The sequence below is a fragment of the Eucalyptus grandis genome, chromosome 7 (assembly GCF_016545825.1).
Source record: "Eucalyptus grandis isolate ANBG69807.140 chromosome 7, ASM1654582v1, whole genome shotgun sequence".
Classification (NCBI taxonomy): domain Eukaryota; kingdom Viridiplantae; phylum Streptophyta; class Magnoliopsida; order Myrtales; family Myrtaceae; genus Eucalyptus; species Eucalyptus grandis.
The window spans coordinates 43,828,301-43,847,458 of record NC_052618.1 but is presented as its reverse complement, the minus strand read 5'-3'; the positions used below and the strand labels follow the sequence as shown (position 1 = coordinate 43,847,458).

The following is a 19,158-nucleotide window of genomic DNA, read 5'->3' as shown; positions in this document are numbered from 1 at the left end:
GTGCACTTCCAGGTGTGTGTTTACAGACTGAGCAAAGATGACAATTCTTTCCTAGTTCCTTTTGTAATAGTCTCTTCTCATGAAGGCAATCACTTTTGACCTTTGGCAGACGCAAGAGCAGATCAGAATCGGAGATTACATATCTTCCGTTATAAGAGTTCCTCTCTCCCACACACACACAGACACACAAGTTCAAACACGACCTTTTCCTTTAAAAAAACCCAGCCAGAGAATCATTGCTTTCAAAACGCATCCAACGGCAGAGTTTTAAAAGAAGCACACACATCCTAAGTCTCACCCCCTCTCTGCATCTCTCGTGGATCAATCTGTAGAAGCGAAGCAAAGCAAGCTTAAGCGGAGTGCTATATGTAATAACTCCACATACATGTAACACAGAAAGCAGGTCGATATTGAGGTTGTTTATGAGAGAGGTACCTTCTTTGGGAGATGACAACACTGATATAAGCACGGAATATCGCAGCAAGAAACAGGTTGCTCATAGCCACTAATATATTAGTGAGACTTCCACTTTGTGAGACAGAGAGATTGATGGGGGGAGTGAGGCAGTACATAAGATCAAAGGCACCACGGCTGAGATGGACTCCAGAGCTTCACCGCTGCTTTGTGCATGCTGTCCACCTTCTCGGCGGTCATCACAGTTAAGTATTACATTGATCCTCTCTTCTTTGTGATATGATTAATTTGCTTTTACTTTTGATGCTTGTATGATTTGTGTGATGCGCCTCACAACAATTTTATTCCGATTCATCTCAGAGGCCACACCCAAGATGGTTCTTCAGCTCATGGACGTCAGGGGTCTGACCATTTCCCACGTTAAGAGCCATCTCCAGGTCAGTAGGTTTTGTTAGCTTTCCAGGATTACTGAGTGATGATTTGGATAAAATCTTTGCTGAGTGTCCGAATAAATTCGACAACTTTTTATGCTACTTGATCCTCTTACTAATTCAGAGTCATGTAGTCAGAATTCGTCCTAACACTTTCTAAGACTTATTCTTCTTGGACTTCTTACTGAGTATCTCCATTATCTGATCTCTGTCTCCCGCAGATGTACAGGAGCATGAGAAATGACTTGAACAGACAGCAAGGTAAGTAAGATACAACAAGAAGCCCGAAGGGCACGTCTTGGTTTTGATTTCATAGTTTCAGATGTAGTATAGTGCATGCCCTAATCAACGGCACATTTTCTACTTCAGCAATGATGTTGCATTTCATCATCTCTTTGCGGCCTCCCATCATCACTTCATTTATTAACCTCAGCTAGAAACAAAAAGTGCATACAAAATCTCATAAATTAGAGCTAATAACCAAGCAGACAGCAAGGGCGACAGCCCCTGCCAGCCCTCGTCTCGGTCGTAGGTCACATGGAATTTTGGATACGGATAATCATAGATACCTTTGTATATATGCCTGGAATTACAGATCTCCTTTTGAATCTCCTTATATATATACTAACCTGTGTAAACACCACATTTTGCGCTGTCACAGAGAGGAGTCATAGCAGTGCTGGACGAAAAAGACCATCTTTTGAAGATGATGAACCTGATGGGTGCATAATAGTTGAACAACCCGAACCCAGCGACGGAAACGTTCTTCACTCATCCTCGAAATCGATTAAGGAAGACTCATTGGAATCAGATTCTCGGTTGTCCATGCACTGTGTCTGTGATTTGCTCCAGCATAGAGTCGAGATGACGGCGGCGACAAATTTGGTGGCGACTTCATGCACTGATCTGCAGATGATGATCAAGCCTGAGTACTATGCAGTGGCACAATCTGATTTTCTCCAGGTACGCACACAAAGGTGCTTGTCTATCATGGTTTAGTGTGGTTTTAATTTTTAGCATTTCACTTTTCAGTATATTAGAATAGAAGTGCACGTATTACACGCGGAGTGATATAGCGATAAAACTAATTGGTAAATTAACTAATATGAATGATCTTATTTTTAAATATAACTAATTAAATTTCGGTAAAAAGGAGAGATGGGTGATTCATGAAATGCTTGACAATTATGTGGAATTAAAATTTAGAGACGAGATTCCTTGATTACAAGCCAACGATTTTGATTACCATTACAATTTTCTCCATGTATGATCATAGGGAATTTCAAATTTATGCATCGATTCTCGTGGAATGGAAAAATTTAGGTTGAAGTGGCCTTTGAGTTCGTTTAATTAGTTGGTCATTTATCAAGAACTAGTGAAAACACTTTTGATTTCATTAAAAATATTAAAGATGGTCCACAAGTACAAATGACCCGACGATCAAATTCTTGAGAGGATCCCGGTTTTATCTTGTTAAAAATATGAAAAGGAATAACTTTAATGACTTGAAAATGTAAAGCCCAATAGTATATACTATAAGTTCACAGAAAATATATTGAATAAACTCATCTCAATGCGATTGTGTAGTGTTTAGTATTGCACATAATTTGAGTAAGGTCGAATGCGCATTTGATTGCCTCTGAAATATTACTGGTTTGACTGTATATACTATAAGTTTACTCGTGTTATACATTTTCTGACTACGAAGGTTGTGGGATTTCTTCCATAATTGAATTGAATTTACATGATTAGCCTAATTAAAGGGCAATAATTTCAAATTCAACGTTCCGATAATAGCTGAAGAGATTGTTGGCACCTATGCATTGGCGTGTACATAAGGATACATCACAGTGCTCCGTCTATCAAGCATATTCAAAATGGCTTTGCTCCATGTTTTTGCATTGTCCCTATCGATTCTTTCGACAATTTTTCTTATCCCGACAGAGAGCGAAACCAGAAGATGTTCAAGAGCAAATGCTGCGAAAGAACACGAAACGAACAGGCATGAGGAGAAGTGATGTCGGAAAACTCAAAGACGTCGACGGCTGTGGCTGCGAGTTGTCGCTGTCGCTGTCGCTTCCAATGAATATTCAACCTTCCTTCCAGGGAAGTAATGCGTTTTCAGAGAGCGGGATCAGCGAAGCAATATCGTCGACCTCTTCCCCGAAACCGTCCTCATACTCATCCTTTGAAGAGCCTTGTGTCAACTTAGATCTATCCATCGCTCATTGCGGCGCATAATTCATCTGATCATATTTTGTTCCTTCGATTCTTGCTGTGTTTAGTTCCTTCCCTGAAGCATTTGTTCTGTAGGTACAAACTTGTTGGCTTCAAAAAAGTGGATTTTGAATAGATTTTCTTGTCCCCAGAAGAGCAACATCGTCACCATGTTAATGGGCTCGTCATAGTTGCGCTAGTTTATGTTTTTCGCGCTAAGGGAAGTAAGCATTGTTTGTCAATACACTGAGTTCCAAATCCTGTGCGCTCCGCTGATGAGCTGTTATCCATGACGCCTTGGTGATTCATGTTGCAGAATACTAATATGCTTGACCTGGCGATTCATGCTGAACATGAATGAGCAAGAGCCGGTTATGATCAGCCTTAAGGTAGCGATCCTTCACGAAGTCTCACAGAACAAGGGTACACATCTTCAACAATGAATGTCAGAACTATTGTCTGATCACAGTGATCGGGAGTTTTTGAAATGAGGATATCAGATGATCCTTCAAAGTAAATTGCTACCATCAATGATTCAACAGGAAATGCACTCATGTTCAGGGAAAATTTTGAAAGAATAATTACAAAATCATAGTTGATTTACATTACCGATGCCAATACTGCATTTCGCAAGTTGTTAACGGGGAGATATATTTCAACTCTAGAGGAGAAAGGGAAAAAACAGTATAGTAGTCTCGGTCAAATATGAGAGCACAAAGACACAGGAAAGATAGAACAGAAAATATCAATATTTCACCCCCAATCCCAACATGTTCTAAAGGATCAAGGATTGTTTTTTTTCCGGGAAAAAAAAAAGGCCGACCTTTAGTTAGAAACAGTTCAAGATGTCAACTTGCATGGAGACTGGAACTTTTCATTGACGTGACTATATTAACCTGTTGTGTCTGCTGAAAGCCGACTAATACAAATGGATGGCAGTTGGATTCCGTTTGTTTCATCTTTTCATGGTTCTTTGGAATCCAAGGCCAGAATCACGAGCATCTTCCATTTGAAGATTTCACAGCTGTGAGTGGCTGCTATAGTCCACCAACTTACTTATTCTTTGACTTAGCCTGAGGAGCCAACGCCTTGACACACAGCCGTGGCTTTGTAGTGACCATTTTGGCGGAAGCACTGATACAGCGGCCACCAGTGACCCACTTGGAATGGCTGCAAGGGGTAGGAGCTCCACCAGAACAGAAATCTGCAAAAAACGATGTCAGATAAACATGAGAGAGAAAGAATGAAGAGAAGGGGGGGGCATCATGGAGCTCTACCTCAGGGTTTTTAAGATCTACAACTGAATCTGATATAGCATCCTTAACTGCTGCAGCTACGACTTCAAAGCATTTGCGGCGGTCCAACAAAGGTAATAGATCAGAACCATCAGGTTTATCTTTTGAATTCTTCAGCTCCATCTCTTCAAGACCTCTTCTATTATATCCAACTGCAAACTAGAGGCCAGTGGAAGAGTTGATCAATTTGTGAGCAGACAGATTCACTACATGGACCAATTTATAAGGATGCATAACAAGATTGTATCAGCTCTGATTCGATTTAAGGTAGAGGAGAACACTTCGTGCGACAGGGTAAGAAGCAACAGCTTAAATAAATTAGAAAATGAATCCCCAAAGTGTCACGCTTAAAAAGAGGACGGAAGGGGGAAGGGACTTAAGCAATACAGATTGAACATGTACCTTTATTGGTGATGCAAGTGTACTTTGCTTATCCTTCACAAACTTAAGAACAAGCTTTTGAACAACAGTCCTTAGGTCTGGCTCATTCAAACTGCATGTAGCTTGGATAGGAAAAATTCGATGACACCACCTGCACCAAAAAACTGACTTCTTTAATTGTCATTTGAATGAATAAATCCTAAAATGTAATTCCAACCATATAAATAATAAAATAAAGTCAGAGTTCAGGAGAAAACGTTTAGCAAAGTTTAAAATAATATTTTTTTTAGAGAGATCCTTTCAAGTTAAAATTCTCAAAATTTGCAAAACAGTGGTCTGTCTAATCAAATGCTAGCAACGAATTCATAAGAAGTTACGTCAACAAGCTACAAGTTTCCAGCAATGGGGAAAATTCTTGATGCATTTTCCACAGCCAAAGATCCACGAAAAACCTTCTGTTTTTTTTTTTTTTTTTTTTTTTTTTTGGGGGGTTCTAAAATATCAGCAAAGATGTCTCCTTCACAAAAAAAATAAAAATGCTTTCATTGTTGTCCTTCCACGACACACACATTTGCAATATTTCGAGTTATCTGAAATGCCTGCTTAACTGCAATTGTAGGGTGCACTAATGGGCTATTGGATGGTCTTTAATATATAAAAATAATATTTTAATTGATAAAAATTACAATAAACTTTGGGGTGACTTAGAATGTTGCATATACATTTTTCAAGAGAATAAGGACATTTATTGTCGAAAAAGTCCCAAAAAAACCAAAATACAAGTCAAAAGCAAATTAGCCAAACCAACCACTCACATAACTTTTCCAGTCATAAGTAGCATAAATATGCAGCAATCCTATTATACTATAGTGGGTAGAGTTTAAGCTGATCAAGTAAGACAGATATGCCTCATTGAGGCTTAGTTGCATGTCTGTTTTTTCTTTCCTTTAACTTTCAACTTAGAGGACTCATCCATCAATGCCAAGTTTCTCTGTCACATGCGACGCAAGAAGGTCTTATGCATCAGTAGTAACTCCTAGCACATTGCCCAATCCTATAGTAACAAGCCAGGGCAGGAAATGCATGTTATCAACTAGTAGCTATTTCAGTGTCTAATGTCAAGGAAGGAAACTAAAAACTCACTCTGGGGAACTCGAATCTGCAGATCCCAGGGAATCAATAATATCAGACACAATTTGAATGGTGTCGGCTGAATCCTCATGGGGGAACGTAAAGAGGAGCAAACCACTCCCTGTCAACTTGACTAATGAAAGAGCTGAAGATTTATTTGCACTGATGTCTTCCTTTGTTTGAGAAGACACATCTTCTGAAAGCTTACCTGCCAGTTGAATAGCGAAGTTGGAGGCACTTAGACTACAATTTGCAGGTATCTAAGTACATAGCGATTTGGTTTTGACCAGAAGAGTACCATCCTCTTTACAACACTGATCAGTTATCTGCCCACTCTCGTCACCATTGGCACCTTCCTGATCTGATTCCTCAGGACATACTTTCCTTCTCTTAGCAGTCAATTTTGCATCAGCCAACTCCAACTTAGTACTCTCCCTAGCAGCAAATGCCCCGCAAAACTGGAAAAGCATCCATAACAATGCCATGAAATTGCACAACCCCAAGTAGGAAAAGGAAGACCCATTTCATCGAGCTACTTCAAATCGCTTCCACATGAACCAGTCAGGACATCATCAATCAACACAATTACACTAACTCAAAGGAGACCCAATTCTTCACTCTAAGCTCCAAGCATAACTGAACCACAAAATTACTCAAACAAATTACGTAGCATCTCATTCAGTAACGCTTAAAAAGGTTCAAACTTTAAGAAGGCAATCGGACCTTTTCAAGGAGGCACATGGCTTCCTTGGTGGCGCTCTTCTCCCTCTCTGGAGACAGGAAAATGGACCAAAAACGAAAACCCATCAGCCCAAGATTCAATCATCGAATCGACAACCCAGAAAGCGAAGGAGAGATGGTACACTGATGGTGCAGGTGATGAGGAAGCCGGAGTGGGAGCGCCGAAGGAGGGAAGAGGGGGCGTTGTAGTCGAAGCGCGGGATGCTGATGACGGCCGAGTGCTGCTCCCATGGCGTCATCGTCGTCTTCTTCGTCTTCGCTTCTTCATCGTTGTCGCCTTCTTCTTCTTCTGCAATTTCTCTCTTCTCTCTGCTCTGAGTGTTTTCCATGGTCGACTTCAATCTCTGTCTCTGCCCTAACGAATGGTGAAACTCACGGCGGTTTTTCATTTTCAGTTGAAGTCCGGCCCGACCGCCCGGTCCGTTTTCCCACAACGGCTCGACCGGTCTATCCAAATATTTTCCAAATTTCCTTTTTAAGAAAAAGATTGGACCATGCTTACTTACAAAAGCACAAGAGGACTATGCTTAATTACAAAAAAACACAAGCTTTCTAATTCCATTGTTTATTTAGTCTTTTGTCAACTCTTTTTTAAGGAAATGCCAAGGAAGAGCTGAGACTTGACCAAAGAGACGATTGATCTTGTGTTTTTGTTGTTGACAAACTTTACGCTGAATTTCTTGGATATCTCTGTTAATAGCAAGCGATATGCAGCGATGCAGCTCTCGCGAAACACGTCTAATTTTCATGTTTATCTCTTTCCGTATATAGAGAATGATTATATCGGCATTCCTATGTGGGGGTGTTCGATTATTCTTTTCTTTTCATCAAAATGATACTAAGAATGCTTAATCTTTGGCTTGGTAATGTAATTTTTAAACTTTAAATTTGTTGAATTTTGTGTTTTAATTATTGCTAATTGTTCATTTTAACGCCTAAATTTTGAATTTGTTCAATATAATCTTTCAACTTTCTATAACATAGCCAAATCAATTTTCTAATACTATTCACAAGCTTTCATAATTGCATTATTGCCCATATTTCATCTTATTCGATTTACTAAATCAACAAAAAAAATGCTATCTTTTTGTTACTTTTTACTTATTTTGATCTATATAATTATTATGATGGTTTTATTTAATATATTTTAGCTTATGATCTCTTTAATATAAAAGTATAATTCATTTAGAATTATACCATGTTGATATTCTTGCTATGACATCGAGGGTGGGTCTAGGTCAAGTATACCAATTTGGGATTTTTCGTGAGACGAAGAGTAGTTTATGGTAAATATGTTGTGGGAAAATTAATTTGGGGTAAATGTATCATACTAGTACAGGTTCATTTTTTTTTTTTTTTTTTTTTGATACTCAGGGAACCTTCGTGAGTCGCTTCACGGTGGAGTAAATCCTAGAGGAGCAATAGAGTCACCACCACTCTTGTTGCCTCGGGTAAGTCGTGAGTTTACTCGCATGCAGACAACGCAACGATTCAAACTTAGGACCTCTCCCGAAAGGAACTTATACTCAATCACTACGCCACCACCACGGGTGGTATTCAGAGTTTTTAATATTGTTATCCCTTTTAAGGAGATAGGATTTTATAAGGAAATCTACAAACGATGTTATTTTATTTGTGAATAGGTGTACTTATATCAATCTTGATCTTATTACTAATTTTTTCAATTGATAAGTTTGCAAGCTAGTGTGTTTCAAGCTTTCTTAATTAAATCTAATTAAATCTGTAAATTAAGAAATTAAAATAGCAGGATTATCCACCCGATAATACTTGAAGTGAGGTTTTACCTCTCCTATTATAGTGATCATAAGCTAAAATATACTTATGTAGAGCTATCATAGTATTTATAAAGATCAAAAAGGTATAAAAAAAATTAATAAAAAGATCATATATTTTTGGTTGAGTTAGGAGATGGGTTAAAATGAAAAATATTTAAAAAAATGAGAAATAGTGTGATTATGAAAACTTGTGAATAGTAGCAAAGAATTTGTTAAATTTTGGTGTGGAAAGTTGAGAGACTAGGTTGAACAAATTGAAAATTTATGAATTAGATTGAACATTTAAGAATAGTTCAAAAACTATACTAAACAAATTAAAAGCTCAAAGTTGACATTGCACATTGAATCAAAATTTAAAAAATTATCCTATCATGTACCTTTTTTTTTATACCGAGTGATTTTCATATAATTTGTTCATTATGTGGTGGAGTTGTAGATAAAATAGAGCTACATTTGAGCAAACGGTCTATTTCCCCCCTCCATTTCGTTTATGTTGCCCGTTTGTCATTACGGGAGGAGATTATGTTATGCGAATTTGGGAGTTTACTTGCATAACTAGGCCGCTCTATTTCATGTTGCCAATGCAGATGATCGGAATCAAACTCATTATCGAGCACTTTCATAATGCTTTTTGCCTTAATGGAGTACTCTAGTCCTTGTATTTTACATTTTAAGCAAATTCAACCGGGGCAGAATCCAAAAAAATTGTGGGCGGATCACCTCACAATCCTAGGAGGACACAACACAAGATTGCCCGGCCTGAGTCCAGCAGGCGAAAATGTCTTAAAATGATCCCAAAACACGTGAGTCAAAATGCATGTGAACCCTTAACTTTGATGGGCATCCTGATTCAAAAATTGAGATGCACTGATCTTACATGTTCTCGGTACATCCAAGAATATCTTTGAAGATATTTTGAACGTGAGAATATGGCATAGCAAATCCACCCTAAACCGAATGTCATTTTCATAAAAGTTGAGAAACCCAAAGCACAATTTTGTCAAAAGAAATCGTGAAATGTCGATTCACAAAAATCAGTGTCATTATCGGGCAAGGGCTTTCGAACTCGTACTGAATTTTGAGCGAAGCACATGGTGAAGAAATCATTTTCCGTATGAGTCCAAAAAGTTCACCCTAAGGCAATTGACTTCAGCATAAGTCCTAAGATAGTCGACAGGATCACATAGCAACACGTCACAAGGGTACAAGACAATCATCAGGGTACGGCATTATCGTGTCGGGTTGCACACCGACACATCACGAGGGCTCAAGACATCACCAAGGTGGGCACGACACCACTGTGACACGGTAGTGTCGTACCTAGTGACTACATTAGTGTTGTGTCTTGGTGGCTGTCTTGGATCCTCATGACGCGTCGCTATGTGACTCGATGAACACTGCAGTGTTGTACCTTGGTGACTATCTTGGGCCCTTGGATGTGCTGCTATGCCACCCGACAAACACAATAGTGTCGTACCTTGGTGATTGTCTTGGCTCCTCGTGGCATATCGTGGCATGTTGTAACACGTCGCTATGCGACCCGGCGAACACGGTAGTGTCGTACCCCGATGATTATTTTGGGCCCTTGTGATGCGCGGCTATGCGAACAGGTAATGTCATACCCTTGGGATTGTTTTGGGTCCTCGCGACGCGTCACCAGGTATCGTCGTTTCCTTGTGACTGTGTTGGACACCGCTGCCGGAGTCCCGAATGGCCGAAGTCCCGACAGGCGCAATTCGGGACTTTTAATAATCAGTCCATTTAAGAAGGTGCAACAACCGCGCTGCCCCGAATCAGTAGCATCTCATTCAGTCGCGCTTCAAAGGTTCAAATTTAAGAAGGTAATCAAATTTTTTTCAAGGAGGCACATGGCTTCTTTGGTGGCGCTCTTCTCCCTCTCAAATGAAAAGAAAAAGCCATTAAGCCAATATTCAATCACCGGATTTAGCTGACCAAAAAAAATAAAAAATCACGGGATATAGCCAAAGTCTAAGGACTACCCTGTTTTCTACCCTTTTTTTATACCGAGTGATCTTCATATAATTTGCTCACTATGAATTGAAGTAGATGAAATAAAGCTACATTTATCCAAACGATCTATTTCCTCCTCCGTTAATTCGATGTTGCACGTTTGTCATGGCGGAAGGAGATTATGTTCTGGGAATTTGGGACTTTACTCGCGGAACAGGTGCTCTATTTCATGTTGCCATGCGGACGATCGAAATCACTCATTATCGAGCATTTTCGTAATGCCTGTTTGTCTTATGGGGATTTCTAGTTCTTTCTATTTTACATTTTAAGCAGATTCAACAGGGGAGAATCCACAGAAATTGCGAGAGGACGTAGGGTTGCCTGGCCTTTGAGTCCACTATGCGAAAAATTCGTAATTGGCCCTGAAACATGTGATTCAAATGCATGTGAACCCTTAATTTTGATGGGCATCTTGATTCGAGGATTGAAATTCACTGGGCTCATGTGATCCTGGTGCACCAGAGAATATCACTAAGGATATGTGAACGTGACAGCAGAGTAAAGCAAATTCACCCCAAACCAAACGTCATTAATGTCATTTTTATAAAAAGTTGAGACATCTAAAGAACAATTTCTTCAAAAGAAATCGTGAAATGTCGATTCAACAAAACAAGTGTCATTATGGGGCGGGGACTTTTGAACTCAGGATGAATTTTTATAAGTCCAAAAACTCCACGCACAAGGCCATCGACTTCAGCGCAGGCCCTAAAACAATCACCAGGGTGTCACAGTACCACGTTACGCGTCCGCGATGGGTCGAGACGCGACCCGATACGAGTTACGCATATGCGACTTGTTGCTATGCGACCTTGTCGTACCCTAGTGGCTATCTTGGGCCCTCATGACGCGTTGCTATGCTACCCAGAACTACCATATCCTGATAATTGTCTTGGGCCCCCGTGACTAGGGACGCGGTACTGTCGCACCCTGGTGATTGTCTGGGGCCCTTGTGATAGATAGACAATCGGTCCAATTCACATTTCAGGTCTTCAAATAATCAAATCCATTTAAAACAACGCACTAGCCGCTCTGCCCTATTCCATCATTCTCTTCGTCTTCCTGAACAATCACTCTCTTTCTGTTGTGCATCCTCTTTCTCTTTCTCTCCAAATATATACAAATCCCAAAATGCTTATTATTGATCATGATCAATGGAGGAATATGCATGCTATATTGACCTTCATCACTCAAGCTTTGCCCAGCTTCATTACAGCGAAGTTCCAGGGGAGGCCTGATCTTCCATTTGAAACCCACCCCATTGCCGTCTTTTTTATCTTTGATATGCTTCTCTATTGCTTCTTATCCCTTCCACTTGTGGCTCATCTACCAGCCATTAATACTGCTTGCGGCGCCCACATCTTTCACCCGCTCATGATCCTTTCACTTTCTCTATCCATTGCTTTGCCTACGTTGTTGTTGTTCCAAAGGCCAATCCTTCTTCCTCCTTATCTACCGTTATTGATATTGCTTTCTGCAGCTCACTTCTGTGGTCTCCTTCAGAAACTTATTCATCTGGTGAAGTAAAAGATTTTAGTGTTCGTATTGTTCATTTGTTCTACCGTCAACTTTGTGGAGGAAGAGTGCCACTGCTTTTGCCACGTCCAGTTGCTGATACACATTTTTCATATTGGAACTTTAGTACTTGTCAGAGTTCATTCGGTCATTAGCAGCACAAGAAGAAGCAAAGGATGTATGAATAATGGTGACTGATTGGGAATGTCACCTTCTTTCTCCCCTATCTATCATTGTTGATATTGCTCTTTGCAGCTCACTTTTGTGGTCTCCTTCGGGAACACATTTGTCTGGTAAAGCTGAAGATTTTGGTGTTCGTATTTGTTCATTTGTTCCACCGTCGACTGCACAGAGGGAGAGCGCCACCGCTTCTGCCACATAAGGTTGCCAATATGCATTTCATGTTGGAATCATAGTGCTCCCCACATTTCAGTCAGTCGTTAGCAGCACAAGAAGAAGCAAAGGATGTATGAATAATGGTGATTGATCGGGAATGTCACCTTCTTTCTCCTCTTATCTGTTAATTGTTGATATTGCTCTCTACAGCTCACTTTTGGGGTCTTCTTCAAGAACTCACTCGTCTAGTAAAGCAAAACATTTTAGTGTTCGTATTTGTTCATTTGTTCCACCATCAACCGCACGAAGGAAGAGCGCCACCACTTCCATCACGTATGGTTGTTGATACGCATTTCATGTTGGAATTTTAGTACTTGCCAGAGTTCATTCATTCATTAGCAGTACAAGAAGAAACAAATGAAGTAAGAATAACGGTGATTGATTGGGAATGCTATCGTGATTATGAATGAGATCTTTTTTTCTTTTTTTTTGGTGTTGAATTATCGCGTTGATTTAAGTTTTTAAGGTTTCAAAATCAAAATCTCTTCAAAACAAAGAGTGCCATCGCTGATGGTGCTCTCGTGGGAAAAAACAGAGCAGAAGATAAAAGCCAGAAGTTGGATGATGGAAGAAATTCCAAGCAAATAAATATTGATGAAAGTCAAGGAATAAACCTTTTTAAACGAAGCTACCATAGTTGATATTTGTACGAGATAGAAGAATCATTATCCCACAGAGATAATAGATGGATCGATAAGCTTATTAGGTGACTTTTGGTTTTTTAAACGTGAAAACTTAAGCCTCAATCTTCAAGCCTTCAGACCCAAATCCCTTGATATCTGGGGGCAAACATGAAGTGGAATCCCAATATGGTTATGAAGTACCTGAAAACAGCAACGTCGTTTTGAGTGTTCCTGCTTCATGTATCTCGACTCTGGATGTCACGCTTGCTGTCAAGTAGAAAACTTAACGGTGGTTTGTTTTTGGGTATAAAGTTATTCTTGTTTTTGGGTGAGTATTTGGCCATTTTGTGCTCGATTTGATGTATAGGTCGCAAATGATCGATTCATGAATGATTCTCTTCTCTCTCTCTCTCTATCTCCCTTCAGAGTCCTGAAATTGGCGTTGATTTTTTGCACGCATTGCATCACTTCTTGGCTCCATTTTCAGGCTCTCAATTTTTGCCGTGGCCGTTGCCGAGCTCTCTCTCTCTGCTGGTGATTGTCTTCTTTCGAATTGATATCTCTTTATCCTTTTTCAAGGCATTTATCTGAGTTTTTGATCATTCTGCGGCTGCTGAGAAACAACAGACCACGAAAGTAACGTCAATGAATCTCATTCAACGTGCAAATTTGTCTGTCTTCTTTCAATTCCTCAGCAGCATCCAAACAACCACATTGAATTCTTTTTTTCAATTGAAGATTGTGCATATGTACGCGTGTCGTTAATGTGAGCTGCATTAAGAGTTCTTATACAATTTTACGCTTGTCTCTCTTTGAAGGAACTATCGAATTCTCTTATCTGGCATTTAAAGCCAGTTTGCCAATCGTGAGTCATGCCGCTTTCGAGCATACATAGTCACAAGATAAACCAATTTGTGAGGATGCCACAACAAGATTGTAACAGCTCTGATTCAATTGAAGGGAGAGGAAAAGACTTCGTGCAATAGGGTAAGAAGCAACTGCTGAAACAGAATTAGGAAATACAATTCCATACCATACAGCAATCAGCAGATAACTTGATCTTCTTATGAGACAGCACTTTTATCGGTTGTGAAAGTCTGCTTAGGTTATCCTTTATAGACTTGAGAATAAGGTTTTGAACAACAGTCCGTAGGTCTGGCTCCTTCAACCTGCAAGTAGTTAGGACCGGAAAAATTTGACGACACCAAGAGCACCAAAAAAACCGACTGGCACTCTGCGAAACAGTGGTCAGTTAAATCAAATGCTGGCAAAGAATAAAGAAGAAGCTAGTCTACAAGCTACAATTCCCAGAATGGAGAAAATTCAAGGCGCGTATTCCACAGCAAAGATCTACAAAAAACCAGAAGATATCAGTAGCTAACTTGATCTTCTTATGATACAGTACCTTTATCAGTTGTGCAAGTCTGCTTGGGTTATACTTTATAAACTTGAGAACAAGCCTTTTGAACAACAGCCCTTAGGTCTGGCTTGTTCAACCTCCATGTAGCTCAGATACGAAAAATTCAATCATGCAAACTGCAGCAGAAAAACCAACTCGCAATTTGTAAAACAGTGGTCAGTTAAATCAAATGCTAGCAAAAAATACATAAGTAGATAGTCTACAAGCTACAGTTCCCAGAATGGAGAAAATTCAAGGTGTTTTTCCACAGCCAAAGATCTACTACTCTCTCTCTCTCTTTTGGAGAAAAGGGTCAGGAAAGATGTCTCCTTCAAGAAAAATGCTTTCGACTGCAACTGTAGGTTGTGCTGATGGGCTATTAGATGGCCCTTTAATTATTAAAAAATATATATTTTAATTGAATTTAAATGTTAACATATATAGATTTCTAGTGATTATGGGCATTTATTTGAAAAAAGTCACCAACATATTGAAAGTAAAATCAAAAGCACACTATACAGCAATCTCATTACACTGTAGAGGGCAGAGTGGAATTTTAAGCTGATCAAGTAAAACAGACATGCCTCATTGAGGATTAGTTGCACATCTGTTTTTTCTTTCCTTTTTCATTTAGAATACTCATCCATCAATGCCAAAATTTTCTGTCCAATGTGATGCAAGAGGTTTTATGCATCAGTAGTGACTCCTAGCAAATTACCCAATCCGAAAGTAACAAGCCACGGTAGGAAATGAATGAAATCTATTAGGGAACCGTATTAGTGTCCAATGTCAGGGAAGAAAAAGAAAAACTCACCGTGGGGAACTTGAATTTCCAGATCGCCAGGAATCGAAAATATGAGACACAATTTGAATGGTGTCGGCTGAACCCTCATAAGGGAATGTAAAGAGAAGCACACCACTCCCTGTCAATCAACTAATGAAAGAGCTCGAGATTGATTCGCACGCATGTCTTCCTTTGTTTGGGAAGATACATCTTCTGAGAGCTTACCTTCTTTCGGTTAGATAGTAAAGTTGAAGGCAGTTAGACCACTGTTCTGCAGATATCTAAGCATGTAGTAATCGGGTTTTGAACAGAAGAAGAGTACCATTCTCATTCCAATATTCATCGGCTGAATGCCCACACTCGGCACCATCAGCACCGTCCTGATCCAATTCCTCGGGACATACTTTCCTTCTCTCAGCAGTCAGCTTTGCATCAGCCAGCTCCAAGTTATTACTCTCCCTAGCAGCAGATGTCCCAAAACACTGCGAAAGCATCCATTACACAGCTAAGGACCATGAAATTTTACAATCCTATATAGGAATGGAAGACCCATATCGTTTAGCTATTTCAACCAACTTCCACATGAACAAGTCTATGATCAGGATATCGCTGACCAATGCAATTACAATAACTCAAAGGAGACCCAATTCTTCACTCTAAGGTTCAAGCACAAATGAACCATACACTCACTCAAAACACATTATGTAACCAGTAGCGTCTCACCGAGTAACGCTTAAAAGGTTCAACTTTAAGAAGGCAATCCAACCTTTTCAAGGAGGCACATGGCTTCTTTGGTGGCGCTCTTCTCCCTCCCGGAGTGCTGTTCCCATGGCTTCATCGTCGTCTTCTTTGTCTTCGCTTCTTCATCCTCGTCTTCTTCTTCTCCTTCTTCTCCTTCTTCTCTTCTCTCTCTGCCCAAAAACATGGTGAAAGTCCGGCGGTTTTCATGTTCAGTTGAGGTTCGACCCGACCACCCAGTTCATTTTCCAATGACGACCCGACCCGATCGTCTAACCCAAACGTTTTTCCATCCGCCCTTCTAAGAAAAGATTGAATTATACTTTTTTTTCTATTAAAGCGCCAGATTTCTAATTCGACTGTTTGTAGTCTTTAGTTGACACTTTCGTAGAAACTTCTAGGAAGGAGCTAGATGACCAGAAGTGACTGATTTTGCTAGCCTCTTATTTTATAAACTTTACGCCAACTTTCTTGACATACAACAATAGCAAGCAATATGTAGCCACTCCACTCTTATGAAAGATACCTAATTTCCATGTTTCTATCTTCTAAATACTGCTTATGATTATATCGACATTCCCATTGCAGGAGTGTTAAATTATTCTCTTTTTCTTTTTTTAGGAAAACTAATACTCATAGTTCCCAAATTTGAATGTAATATATAATGTCATTTTTGAACTTTTAATTTATTCAATATAATCATTGAATTACTTCTAAATGTTCAATCTAATTTATAAACTTTTAATTTGATAAATCTAGTCTATTAGCTTTCTACGAAAAAAGTTAAATCAGTCCTTTAATACTATTCATATTTTTTTGCTATCACACTATTGCCCAAATTTTTATATATGTTTTCATTTCAATATATTTCTAAAATCAACAAAAAAAATATGTTTCCTTTTTGTTACTTTTTTTTTTTGTCTTTATAACATTAGGATAGTTCCATATAAGTTTATCTTAGCTTATGATATCTATAGTAGAAAAAGTAGGACCTTGTTTACAGTAATATCTTATTGAGATTCCAACTATTTTAATTTTCTAATTTACACATCTGACTAATAATTAAGAAAACACGAAACAAAAAAGTTTGAAAATTTTATTTATGTAAAAAGTTAGGAAACAGATTCTGTTTAATATAAGTATCATTATGTAATATCGATATTAGATGTCCTTATGAAAACACTTTTTTTAAGGGGTAATAATATTAAAAATTCCAAACTACCAAAAACTAATTTTCACTTCACAAAAAACCTCAAATAAGTACTCATCACTCAAATCTACCCTCCGGGTCATAACAAGTATGTCAACTTGATATCTAAACGAGGTGTTACTTTTATTGTTTTGGAAATAATAAAGTAAATATATTTAGAGGGAATTACCATAATATTTACAAATACCAAAAAGGTAAAAAAAAATATTGATATAGGAGAAGTATTAAAATGAAAATATATTCAAAAGTCTGGGCAATAAAGTAATGGGAAAAAGCCACGAAAAAACCCTGAACTTTACCCAAAGTAACACATTTACCCCAAACTTTTTTTTGTGACGTGAAAAACCCCAAACTTTTAAAACCGTGACACATTTACCCCATCAAAGGCATTTTTGTCTTTTTATTCTGTTTTTCCTTTTTCTTTTCTTTTTCTTTTTTCTTCTTCTTCCTTCCTCCGGCCATGGCGGAGCCGGCGGGAGGAAGCCGGCGTCCCGACCTCGTCGGGCGAGGACGACCCTTGCCGGATCTGGTGAGGCACCCTCGCCCGACGCAGCGAGGGCGGCCCTCGCCGACGTCGGGCAAGGATGGCCCTTGCCGAGATCTGGCGAAGGCACCCCTCACCTGACGCCGGTGAGGGCAGCTCTCGCCGGACGCCGGCTTCCCTTCGCCGGCCAGCCGGCGGAGGGAAGGGAGAAGATAAAAAAATTAAAAAAATAAAAAAAAATTAAAAAAATTAAAAAAATGAAAAGACCAAAATGCCTTCTAATTTTGGGGTAAATGTGTCATATAACGAAAGTTCGGGATTTTTTGTGTCACAAAAAAAAGTTTGGGGTAAATATGTCACGGTTGGCAAAGTTTGGGGTTTTTTACGTCACAAAAAAAAGTTTGGGGTAAATGTGTCACTTTGGGTAAAGTTCAGGGTTTTTTGTGGCTTTTTCCCTAAAGTAAGGGAATTACGATAACTTAAGAATAGTACCAAAAAACTAATTTGACTTTGTTATGGAAAGTTAAGTGACTAGATCGGACAAATTAAGAAGTACTAATTTGACTTTTTTATGGAAAGTTAAGTAACTAGATTGAACAAATTAAGAAGTTTAGGGGCCAGATTTAGGAATGGTTCAAAGACAATATCAAACAAACTAAAAGTTTAAATGTGACATTGCATATTATTTCTAAAATCCTCATTTAATTTGGCTGTGGAAAACGTTGAAAAAAGATGTTTTTGGTGATTCACTAAGAAAAAGACCCCCTTCTTTTTTACTCTCTCTCTCTCTCTTCCTTCAGAGTCCTACAATTCGCGTTGATTTTTTTGGGCGCATTGCATCGCTTCTTGGCTCCATTTCTCTGGTTTTCACTTTCAGCCGTGGCCACTCTCTCTCTCTCTCTGTAGGTGATTATCTTCTTTCCAATTGATGTCTCTCTGCTCTTTTTCAAGGCATTCATATGAGATTTCAATCCATCCGCGGCTGTTGAGATACAACGGCCCACAAAAGCAACGCTAGGGAATCCCATCGGACGAATGAATTCATCCGTCTTCTTTTGATCCTTAGCAGCATCCAAACAACCGCATTAAATCCATTTTTCCGACTGAAGATCATATCTGTGTGTATGCATGTGCGTGTACGTCGTCGATGTGAGTCACACTAACGGAGTTCTTATGCGATCTTATGCTTATTTCTATTCAGATTCTTGCGGTTAGCGTTGATTTTGTGTTTGCTATGCTAACCAACGAAATCAAATTCATTACCGAGCATTGTCATAATGCTTGCTTGTCTTATGAGTTGTTCTAGTACTTTCTACTTACCATTTAAGTAGATTTAAGGGAGAATCTGCAGCAATTATTGGCATATTACCTCACAATCCTGGGAGGACCCAAGATTGATCGGCCTTTTGGGTCCAGTAAGGGAAAATTTCTATAAAGATCTCGATACATGTGAGTTTAATGTGCAAGCCTATAATTTTAATGGGTTCCATGATTTCAAAAAAGAGATGCATCGGGCTAAAATGTCATCGGTCCATACAAAAATATCTCCTAAAAGAATGTGGATGTGAGAATAGA

The 19,158-nt window shown here is 39.1% G+C and overlaps 3 protein-coding genes across 5 annotated transcripts; 1 reads left to right on the top strand and 2 right to left on the bottom strand.

Moving 5' to 3' along the window:
- The first annotated feature begins 256 nt into the window (after positions 1-256).
- LOC104453615 (putative Myb family transcription factor At1g14600) lies at positions 257-3,347 on the top strand. Its single transcript, XM_010068222.3, has 5 exons — positions 257-658; positions 775-851; positions 1,067-1,106; positions 1,507-1,808; positions 2,790-3,347. The coding sequence occupies exons 1-5, from the start codon at positions 550-552 to the stop codon at positions 3,084-3,086; spliced, it is 825 nt and encodes a 274-aa protein (XP_010066524.2). The 5' UTR covers positions 257-549; the 3' UTR covers positions 3,087-3,347.
- Positions 3,348-3,618: 271 nt separating this feature from the next.
- On the bottom strand, positions 3,619-6,957 carry LOC104453614. The gene is given in 8 exon segments (XM_010068220.2): positions 3,619-4,188; positions 4,191-4,266; positions 4,340-4,516; positions 4,760-4,889; positions 5,882-6,077; positions 6,168-6,327; positions 6,593-6,639; positions 6,735-6,957. Coding segments are annotated over 8 exon segments (1,065 nt in total). The 5' UTR covers positions 6,940-6,957; the 3' UTR covers positions 3,619-4,114.
- A 6,960-nt stretch (positions 6,958-13,917) lies between these two features.
- LOC120296417 lies at positions 13,918-16,172 on the bottom strand. Of its 3 annotated transcripts, none has more exons than XR_005553366.1 (4): positions 15,918-16,172; positions 15,474-15,633; positions 14,374-15,379; positions 13,918-14,202 (listed from the first exon to the last, which is right to left on the bottom strand). XR_005553366.1 is itself a non-coding variant. In XM_039318378.1 (3 exons), the coding sequence occupies exons 1-3, from the start codon at positions 16,074-16,076 to the stop codon at positions 15,294-15,296; spliced, it is 405 nt and encodes a 134-aa protein (XP_039174312.1). In that variant the 5' UTR covers positions 16,077-16,172; the 3' UTR covers positions 13,918-15,293. The 3 variants fall into 3 exon arrangements, 1 of the variants encoding a protein (XP_039174312.1); XR_005553365.1 differs by having other exon boundaries at positions 13,918-14,504; positions 15,182-15,379; XM_039318378.1 differs by having other exon boundaries at positions 13,918-15,379.
- Between the last annotated feature and the right edge of the window lie 2,986 nt (positions 16,173-19,158).